This window comes from Myotis davidii, unplaced genomic scaffold (assembly GCF_000327345.1).
Source record: "Myotis davidii unplaced genomic scaffold, ASM32734v1 scaffold1, whole genome shotgun sequence".
NCBI classification, from domain to species: domain Eukaryota; kingdom Metazoa; phylum Chordata; class Mammalia; order Chiroptera; family Vespertilionidae; genus Myotis; species Myotis davidii.
The window spans coordinates 9,000,807-9,011,885 of record NW_006294681.1 but is presented as its reverse complement, the minus strand read 5'-3'; the positions used below and the strand labels follow the sequence as shown (position 1 = coordinate 9,011,885).

The window sequence follows — 11,079 nt, the reverse complement described above, 5'->3', positions numbered from 1 at the left end:
AATGCCTCGATGGTAAGCATCTGTGAAACTTCTTAATGACCCTTGGATCCTGGATTAATTTCTGGAAAAATTATCTTTATGGGACAGATTAACTTGATTAAAGAAAGAGGGCTGGTGGAGCTCTCATAATAATTTGCTGGTTGTTCCTTAAATATTTACAAGTCTTCCCTGTGATGTTGTGTTATGGTTGATAATGTGTTGCATGAGACATCATCTTTTCATTGCTGTTAAAAATGTGCTGAAATACATGTTTGCCTTCTTCCTCCCCTGCTTCCCCACCCCCTGCCTCTCATCTCCTGAGACGAAGTCCAGACAAAGATAGAGTTTTCTCTTTTCTCACCCGATAATGATCTGGTGAAGTCCATTTTGAATGGCCTTTGGAACAAGATCTTTCCCTGAAGGTTTGATGGATTATGTTTTCCTAACATACGGTAACTTTTAAGACAACGAGTACTCCTCTTTGTATCATCCTTTATTTTGTAGAGGCTTTTTTATTCTTACTACAAAGGGACTCTACATTCATCATGGTTGCAGAGAGAAGCTCTCTGTATTAGTGATCTATGATTATGCAACAAATTATCCTAAATCTTAGCACTTAAAGAAAACAAAAGATATATGATCATGGATTTTGTGGGTTAGACACTCACAAGTAGTTTAGCTGGATGGTTCTGGCCCCGAGTCTTTCGTGAGTTTGAAGTCAAGACGTTAGCCAGGCCTACAGTCATCTGAAGGCTGGACTGGATCTGGCAGACCTGCTTCCAAGATGCCTCACTCACAGTGCTATTGGCAGGAGCCGCAGGCCCTCCCTGACTGCTCCACTCACATTGAGCCTGAGAGGGCTGGGTCCCTCCACAGGGTGCATGAGTGGTCTCGAAATATGATGGCTGCTTTCCTCAGAGCCAGTGATCCAAGAGAGACAGCAGGGAGGAGTTCACAATGCCTTTTTTTTCTATATAAATATATTTTTATTGATTTCAGAGAGGGAGGGAGAGGGAGCCTGCAACTGGGGATGTGCCCTGACCAGGCACCAAACTGTGATTGCCTAGTTCATAGGTTGACCCTCAACCACTGAGCCGTGCAGGTGGGCCACAATGCCTTTTTTGACTGATCCCAGAAGTCACAAGCTTATACTTTTAGCGTATTCTCCTAGGAGGGAGTCACTAAGCCCAGCCACACTCAAGTGGAAGAGAATTAGGCTATCCATTTCGAAGAGAGGAAATATCACAGTATTTGTGACTATGTATTTAATCACACTCTTCCAGATTGAACCAAGATTTCTGGCCTTGTGGTGGGACAGGGCAATTGCTTTCATTCCTAAGAATGATTTCCAAGCAGTCTGGCTCCCAGGACACCTGTGAAGGGTTGGCTCACTCTGTGTCCACCTGTTTTCACTATTTAAATGGGTATTTTTCCCTCCCAACTCTTTTAAATTATTCAAATACCAGATGTAGCTTTTTAGAGGGAAATGTAAGATTAGATTGAAGGACCTTGAAAGAGTAGCACCTACTGAAAGCATGTTATTGTAGACTGTTTCTGTATGCAAGCTCCTGGAACTAATTGTAGTCAGGATAAGATCATTTTCCAAATAAACACAAAGAATGACTTTTAAAAAGCAATTGACAAACTAAAATTACCATCAAATTGTGTCCCCACCTTCTGTACTTAGTAGAATATGACTATTACAATAGCAAAAAGCTGTAACCAGTATTTTATCTTCTTTTTGCCATGAAAGCTAATGTCTTTGTTTCTGTAGCTTAACAACTTTTTGAAACCCTTAATTGGAAGGTCTGTGTAGAAGGTCTTAACAGCTTCCTCACATTGGACTTCAGTCACTGTCTGGGGTAGTGGGCGTTGTGCTAGAAATAGCCCGCAAGGTTCTTTCAGTAAGATATCTTTGTGTGGTCCTGGTTCATATTTTCTAATCAGCTTCACGTCAAGTATGTGCCCTTTGCTCTAGCCAAACTGAATGGCACAGTGCTCAGCTTTTGCTGCATAACAACAAACCGCAAAAATCTTGGTAACATACAACAATAAATAATAGTTCTCATCACTTGTCTGTGGGAGGTGGGACAGCTCTGCTCTACTGGGGCCCTGGCTGGAGTGGTGGTGGGGAATCGCTCCCCATTCTCCTTGTGACAATGGCTAAAACAAAACAGAGCAACCCAACTTCTCAATCATATTTCACACCTCTGTTCTTGTCTTTGCCACTAATACCTCACTAGTGAAAGCAAATCACTTGGCCAGCCCTAAGTCTATGAGTAGGGAAATGCATGAGTCCATAGAATGGGAATGGGTGTATAATTCCATTGCAAAGCAGTAAAGAATTTAGACCATTAATTCAGTTTACCAACGTTCTTTACACATGCCTTTTCCTTTCCTACCACCCTCAACGCTAACCCCATTGTGCCGTTTTTATATCTCTTCTTGGATTGTCCCATGCTCTTCCCACTCCCCAGAACACGCTTTCTTCCTCTGACTCATTCATACTCAAGCTTCAAAATTCATTTCAAGAGTCACCTCTGCCAGACCACTGCTTCCTCGCAATGTTTTATTTGTTTGGCCAGTGTATTTGTTGTTGCTACTCTGCTTTCTTCCAGCTGAATTAGACTGAGTAAGATCTTCCTCATCTGGGCTTCTCTGTCCCCAGGCACATGGGTCCAATCACTGCATTTTCCCATTACACTGCAATTGTTGATGTACCCGTAATTACGAGCAGTCACGCTGCAAACAGATGCACAGGTTTGGTGTGCATGAATGAGTCCTGCACTCATCGTCTCCTTTCCTCTCTCCTTCTCCCTTTACAACCTCCATTCTCCCACCTTCGTTTCCCTCCTCCCTGCTGCACTTCCTCCTCTCACTGCCCAAATGTCAGTGTGTCCGATTTAGATGTCTGTGTTCAAAAGACCAAAGGACCTCCTACCTACATTACTATGGTGCAAAAACCTGAAGTGTAAACTATTCTGTTGTCTTGATCTTGATCTGGTTAGTAGGTTCCTTTGACCACTGGATAGCCCACTATGTAGAAATATGATTCAGCACATTTCCTTTGGCTTTTCCGTGTTTATTGGTGGTGTTAACCTTCACAATAATGAATTGTACTGCTTGGTTGCACCCAGTAGGGCCAGATCTGAGCTTAGTGGGGCCTGAAGCTTAACGAGTTTGGAGTTCTTCTTTAAGGAAAACTGTATGAAGTCAGAAACAAACAAAAAAAATTAGGTAGCAGGTATTAGAAGAGGGGCCATATCCAAACTTGTTGGTGTGATGCACATAGCTTGTCATAAGGAGGCCTAACCTGGCCTCTTACTCTACCACTACCCACCTTGCAGCTGCCAAAGCCATCCTCAACTGGTTCCCCAGGCAAACCTTTGCACATGTGCTTCTATTTGCCCCCTTTTTACGTGGCTAATCCCTGTTCTTCAAGACTTCATATCATGGGTCAGCTATACTGGAAAGCCATCTGCAATTCCCTACCGATGCCTCAGTTCTGTGCTCTCATATTTTGCAGCTACTTTCACACTGCATTACAGCTACTCATTTGTCTGTTTCCCCTGTGACATGGTGACCTGTCGCAGACACAGAGGGTGCATTTGACCCTAAATTCTCAGTGCCTGATATCGGGACTCGACTGGACAGTTTGCCCTTCTCTCTCTTTTTTTCTGTGCATCACTGTTTTCAAACTTCCTAGCCTGCTGTTCCAGGACAGCCTCAGCCAATGGAGGCACTGGAAAGGGGAAAGTCAGGATATTTCTCCCATCAACCTCACCCCGACTTCCTTTGTGACTTCATTTGTGGCTACAGCCCCTGTGTGGCTCCTGCTTCCACTGGACAATGTCTCCCTGCCATTCTTGATCCTACCAGAAGGCCCTAGGCATCGGGCTCTAGTCACACCCTTCTTCCTATCGCCCATGCACTCCTACTGCTGATAGTGCCTTCCTGCTGTTGCTAATGTCTGGGTTGTCTCATCATCCTTATTTGATTGCTCGATTCTTCTATTGCTAATGTGACCAAGTCCCTATGTTAAATTCCCTTTGCTTGAAAGATCTAGAATGGTTGATGTTTCCCTGGCTGAGCCCTAGAGTATAGAGGCATACTAGATGATCAGTTGTTTTATGGAAGAGGCAATAGGAGGTGGGACCCTTAGCAATAGTTTGCAAAGTTTGTTCACTTTTAAAGCAACCATGTATTTTCCAGCCTTGGCCACCTTAGCCCGAAACATGGAGCCTGTACATGCTGGCACTGATCCGCAGCCAAAGAGGGATAGATGGCAGAGCCTGGATAAGTACAAAAAGTACTGGTTGAATTGAGTCCAGTGAATCTGCCAATGTAGCAAGGGACCCTGTCCAGTACCTAGTAGGCATTCCAACATACATTGAATAAAAAGCAGTCTACTTGTAATTTATCACCAGCATTTCCCAGGCAACAGACTATATAATAACACAGCTAACGCCTTGTCTCACAGTTTCTGTGACTTTTTGGTAGAATGACAATGAAAGCATTAACCAGGCCTTGCATAGCTGTCTGAGCACAAATCCTGGGAGTTGCTCAGAATGTCTGATTATGTGGGAGTGACCGGGCTCCGTGGAGGAGCATGAGACTCCAGCCTGGAGTGCTTGATGTGGTCAAGGGGCAAATGAGTAAAATCCCCCTACACGGAGGTAAAAAAAAAAAAAAAAAAGAAAAAGAAAGGGAAACCAACAACAAGGGCTAGACCCTGGACATGTAGTCAGTGCGAGCAGGATAAATCCTCCTCAAATCAACCTCCAGGCTTGCTCAGAGCTGAGGTCAAATGTATACACCCAAGGAAGTAAGCTGCGGAAACTTGATAACCACAGGGCTGATGTCAGGCCAGAGAAAACGTGCCGACTGTATCCGCATGCAGTTCAGAAAGCCGCAGCTATAGCAAACAAGACTGAAAACACAGCCTAGAGAGCCAGTGTGGGGTGGAGAGGGGAGGCAGGGGGCACAGTGGTTGGGTTGTGTGCACAGGCTTCAGCACCTACCTGGGTTGAAATCTTGGCTGTGTTACTAACTAAAGACGAGTGACTTAACCTCTGTATTCCAGCCCTCTTTTTGGGTTAGTTTGAGTCTGCCCTCTTGTTTTCTGCTAAGACTAAATGCGTTCATACATAAAACATCTAGCATTCAAAACCTAATAAGGTCATTTAGAAGCATAGATGGTACACCAACCAGCCACATCTTTGGTTTGTCAAGGTCTGCAATCAGACTTTGAATTTCATTCATCCATCCATTTGTTTGACATATCTTTGAGTGCCTGATGTGTGCCTGAATCTGGGAATACAATGAAGAACTGAAGCAACAGGTCTCTGACTTAGTAAACCAGTGAAAGAAAATATTGGAGGGTCAGTGTTAGGTTAGTGGTAATGGAGAACCAGGTAGCCCTGAAATCATTTCTAATGTGACTCTTAAGGAGGAAGAAATATGTCAAACTTACCACTCTGGTGAGGCATGTTAATAATGCGGGAGGCTATGCAAGTGTAGCGACGGGCGGCATATGGGAACGCTCTAGACTTTCCACTTAATATTTATGTGAACCTAAAACTGTTCTAAAAAAGAAAAAATCTATTTTTTAAAAATTTTAAAAATGAAATAAGAATAAGATATTAAGATTTTAATAAGAGAGTGAGATCTAAAAGAATAGCTCTTAAAAGTTGTCATTAAAAATAAATAAATAAAAGGATGGATGCATAATAGAAAAGACTTTTCTCTAATTATCCTAAATATTTTTGGTAACTTCACAGAAAACTAAGGATATTAGATAAATGACATTTTGATAAATTAGATTTTCTATATCAGCTCTGTTCATTTTTTTAAAATGGCAGATAGTGAAAGCTAATTGGAGTCCATCATACTCATCTCTAAGAGACACTAGTAGTTCATATTGCCACGCAAGGAACTTGTTAGAAGAAGCAGTGTTCACATGCTTTTAGTTTCCTAAGCCAGGCATAGGAAAATAAAAGTGAAGCTCCAGCCGAAGGAATTTTGTTTGTTGATCCTTCAAGGTCATGCTTGCATTTAAGTCAGCTTCATTCAGTCATTCAATTAGCCTTCCGGTGTTTTATAGGCATTTTCTTACTATGTGTGAGACTTGGCTTGGGATCTGATACTACCACAATAAATAGGGGATGATTCTTGCAGTCAACAGTCTCATAGTTTCAGACTAGAACACAAGAACAAGCAATGCAATGGGATAATTGGAGGCAGTGATAATATGGAAGCAAAAAACTCCATTCATTCATTCATTCATTTGTTCATTTGTTCACTCACTATATAGGGTGCTCCAGAAATGTACACACATACTTTGAATAATTACAAAGACAGTGTTATTAAAATACATTTCATTTTCAAAATTGAACTATCAGCTGTTAAAAAGTGTGTGTGTGTGTGTGTGTGTATGTGTACCTTTTTCAGGGCACCCTGTATGTTAGTGACTCACTATGTGGAAGGCTCCATAGAAGTGAAAATATAGATAGATAATCCTTGCTCAAATATATCTATAATTGTTTTCAGAGAGGAAAGAAGAGGGAGAGAGAGATAGAAACATCAATGATGAGAGAGAATCGTTGATCAGCTGTCTCCTGCATGCCGCACACTGGGGATCAAGCCCACAATCTGGGCCTGTGCCCTGACCAGGAATCGAACCGTGATCTCTTGGTTCATAGATCGACGCTCAACCACTGAGCCACGCTGGCCGGGCAATTCTTGCCCTCTTGACTCCTTTATGATTCTGTCTGTTAGGATTGTGGAGAAGCTTTGAGTTGGGTCTTGAAGAATGAGGAGTTTTTATGGAGATAGCCAAGGTGAGAAGGGAGTGTCAAAAGGAGGAAATATCCTGTGCACTTGGGGGTCCCATTGCCTTGTGGAAAGAACGTTGGCCCTTAGCTCTGGTGACCCCCTCTCAGCACCAAGTGGCCCCACCTTGGGTCCTCACAAGGAGATATTTTAGGGAAGTCCTTATGGGTGATGACTACATTTTGTCTGTAAAGAATGACTATGCCCTCACTCCACTGCCCTCTGTCACCTCATGGACAGTCACAGGCTGACATTCTAGGACATTCCATTTCCCTCCTTTTAATCAAGGCCTACAAGGCTTATCAAAATATATCCAGATCTGTTTTTAGAGATCTTCAATCTGTAAACTTAGCTTTTAATTTCAATCCTCATCTTAGGTACTTAAATATTGATTTTTAACCTTTTTTTCCTTAAAAAAAGATTTATAACCAAGTCCAGTTATCATGGATATGGATAATCCTTCAGTGGACACAGGGACAGATATTTATATATTAGCCTACATCTAGTTGGATCATAACTTGAAGGCTAACAACATCTAAAATTCTCTGATGATATCAAATTGTATTTTTAGAATTTACTTTTAGGGCCTTTTCAGGGGCTGGAATGTTTTTGTGAGGCTCTTCCTTTCTCGATTTGTATTACAGATACTATCAAATTCCACTTGGTTTTTATCTACATAACATAGAAAATTAAAACAACTGGACTTCCTACTCCCCAGTCTTCCCCACCTTTTGCTTTCCTTATGAGTGAACAAAGGCTAAGTCAGGAAGCTCTTATCAGGGGGGTGTTCCTGAGAGCACTTCCCTGGATGTCCTATTCAGCCCAATCACTGCGTCTTCTGCTTGTGGAGAATACTGACCGAGAAGCCCTGCTGTTAACGTTGATCCCTGAGAACCATAGGTCACGGCAGGCCTCTGAGTCACCCGCAGTTAATCATGAGCAGCCTGCATTAGTCATTGGTGTGTTTGATTGTGTTCTAATTCTTTAAAAATGTGTGGCTCCCTCTGGGGAAAGTGGCTCCGATTCTAACAGACAAGGCAGTTTCCGCTCTATTCTCAGGAGCACATCAGGGCACACGCATTCACAAGTGAGAGAGCACCCACCAGCTAAAAAGGACTCACTGCAATTATTAACCGATTAGCTACTAGTTTAGTTAATTGGGTAATACCCAGTAGACATACTCAGGGTAGTTTTCTGACTGAACAACTGGATTGGCAATCGAGCATTAAAGGTTGACTAGTCCGAGTAAGTCGTGTGCTTTGTATAACACAGATTGGATGGCATTTTTCTATTGAGAAATCACTCTCTTCCTATCAGCTCCTAAGAGAAGAATCAGCCCAGAAACAGAACATAGGCTCACCAGTCAGCGCCCTGCCCTCTTTCTGCTGGGCTGGTCTTTTTTGAGCTCAGATAACACCACTAAGGCCATATGCAATAGGCCTGGGTGTTGGGGAAGCCTAGTCATGGTGGAGCAGCCCTGAGGACCACTAACAAGGAAGAAGGACTTTTAAAAATATGATAGGATACCTTGACCCCAAGAGGTGGTCACAAGGAACACAGCAGTCACCAAAGCTTCCAATCAAGGGACAATCGTGTGCAGTTGTTATGCTTGTGCATACCGTGTAGAAAGAAGTGTTAGTGGCTTTTTGTTGTTGTTGTCAACTATTTCCAGAGTGAATACTATATGAACAGGCTTCTTTCTGGAAGTTAAAAGCTAAGATGTTAAAAGTGACTGTTTTCAAGGACTAGAGTTCTTTCTTGTTTTGTTTTCTAGTTTGTCTACAGTGAATACCTGCTGCATTTAGTAAGAAAAAAAAAGGTTGTAGTCTTAAGCATTTTATTTTATTATTATTTTATTATTATTTTTTATTTTTTTAAATAAGTGTCCTCTTTTATTATTAGTCTTAAACACTTTAAATCACTTGCATGCCTGCCACCTATCAGATTGGGTATTTTCATTGACTTATGTTCCCTTCTGAGCTTTGACGAATCACCCAGTTTCTCTGTTAAGTGTAATTACATAGAGATGTGGTTTCACAGTTTGCTATTTCAAAGCATTGTTGCACCTGAAAAACAGACACCAGAGATCATCTGCGACATGAGTCAGGGTAACCCAGACCCCCATCTGATGCAACTGGTTGGGGCTGAATACAGCATGCTCTCACCTGCCCACCAGTCTGGTGATAGAACCTACATAGACAATGAGGTGTATGTGTTTCTTTGTGGGTTTGTCTGTGTGTGTGTGTGTGTGTGTGTGTGTGTGTGTGTGTGTGTTTATATGTGTGTGTTTTTGCCTGAGAAATGTATAGTTTATTAGTAGCACCATAAATTATTTGGAATAAGAAGTCTGTTCTGTGGAAAAGACACATGAATAGGTTTAGGATTTTATGGGGCTGAATCAGCCAAATCAAACACAGGCTTTCCCGAAGCTTCCAAGTTTTTAATGGAAACTCACGCTCTTCAGAACTTTGCTGCCTAATTATAATTCATGCCTTTTGCAGATCCTTTACAGGGTGGACCAAAAGGAAAATGTTAGACATGTGCACTTGTGACTTCTATTGTGTTATTTGTGGAGTGCCACACATCGGCTGGCCTGGTGCGTGCAAAGACAGAGGCCAGCTCCTGGCAGGCCGGACCACGTCAGCATGGAGGAGGAAGATAACCTTGCAGTTTTGCAAATACAGACTGCAGGCTCAGAAACAGAACCAGCCTCTATATGTGGTTGTACAAAAGTCACCAGTGTCAGACTTCAATATAAAAGTTCAATAGTAACCACAGCCCAAATTATCCCATATCATTGTCTTCATTAGAGAGGTCCTTTTGAAACCCAGAAAAATGAACTATACAGATTTCATTTTGATTTTATTTTTAAAAGGAATCTCTCTCTCTCTCTCTCTCTCTCTCTCTCTCTCTCTCTCTCTCTCTCTCCCTCTCAACAGGTCTAACTGGTATCAAAGGAGAAAAAGGAAATCCAGGTGTTGGAAGCCAAGGTCCCAGAGGACCCCCTGGGCCAGCAGGTAAATATTCCTACCTAACAGAAAATTGAAAATCTTTCTATTCCCTGGATATCACAGGTGAGGAACATGGTCATATTACATCCTTGTATCTAACTGAAATGGCTATATGCCGTGTTCATTTTGTTAGGAGACCCATTTGTCGCCTAATACAAGCTCTCAAAGTTACAGCATATTCTGGAATCTTATTGGTTAGGCTAGGCTAGGCTATGCTGTAGTAACAAATGCTTAGTGGATTGACACCTCAGAGGTTTATATCATACTCGTAACACAAAGCTTGATGTACGGTGCCCCCCCCCCTTTGGAACAAAAGGCCCCAGGAGAAAGATAAAGGAAGCATCTTAAGTCTCACAGTTCTAAATGCAGAAGGACATAAGTCACTTGTCACATTTCACTGGCTGAAACTAGTTGCTCAGCTCCAACTGTCCCGCAGGGGAGGCTCGAGATCTAGAGGAACACGTGGATGTTTGATGGGCACTGGTAGTTCCTGCCACCAGGCTCATCTCACTGAGTGAGTTTTGGGTGAAGTTTTGAGGTTTGTGTACATTACTAGGAGCTTTCATAATGGTCTTCAGACGATCAGACTCGTTATTAAAATTTTAAGTTTGCCATTCTATTGGATATTTGCAATCTCAGTCTTAGCCACATGGAATCAAATGCTTTATAGACTTTTCTTTCCAACCTAATAAGTATCTTGGAAAAGACTTTTTCTAGGAGAGATGCCTAATGCAATAGATTCATTTCAAATGTAAAAATTCCCGTAATTTGAGATCATATAACTGACTCAGCATCATGAGATGCCCAGAACGGATGCTGGGTGGATGTTGATGAAATGAGACTGAATGTATCGGAGAGCCACAACACTTTTCAAACACATTTCTCATTTACATTTTGGTTTTAAGTTAAAGAATTTCATTTCTAGTTGGAGAATGGTTCTTAACTACTTTTTGAATCCAGCTTTAAAAACCAACAAAGAGCCCTGCCTGGTTTGGCTCAGTGGCAAGAGCGTTGGCCTGCGAACTGAAAGGTCCCAGGTTCAATTCCGGTTAAGGCCACATGCCCGGGTTGTGAGCTTGATCCCCAGTAGGGGATTTGCAGGAGACAGCTGACCCATGATTCTCTCTCATCATGGATGTTTCTATCTCTCTCCCTTTTCCTTCTTCTCTGAAATAAAATATATATATATATATATATATGTGTGTATTTTAAAAAAACCACACACCAACACACATAAAAACATATGAAAACCAAAAAC

The 11,079-nt window shown here is 42.0% G+C and overlaps 1 protein-coding gene across 1 annotated transcript in view; it reads left to right on the top strand.

Annotated features, from left to right (window-relative positions):
- The window catches only part of COL14A1 (collagen type XIV alpha 1), a 188,524-nt gene that overhangs the window by 165,222 nt on the left and 12,223 nt on the right, over positions 1 to 11,079 (top strand). The window contains exon 47 of the mRNA XM_015567409.1: positions 9,750 to 9,827. Within this exon, the coding sequence (XP_015422895.1) occupies positions 9,750 to 9,827 (78 nt within the window). The remainder of the gene's footprint in view (positions 1 to 9,749; positions 9,828 to 11,079) is intronic.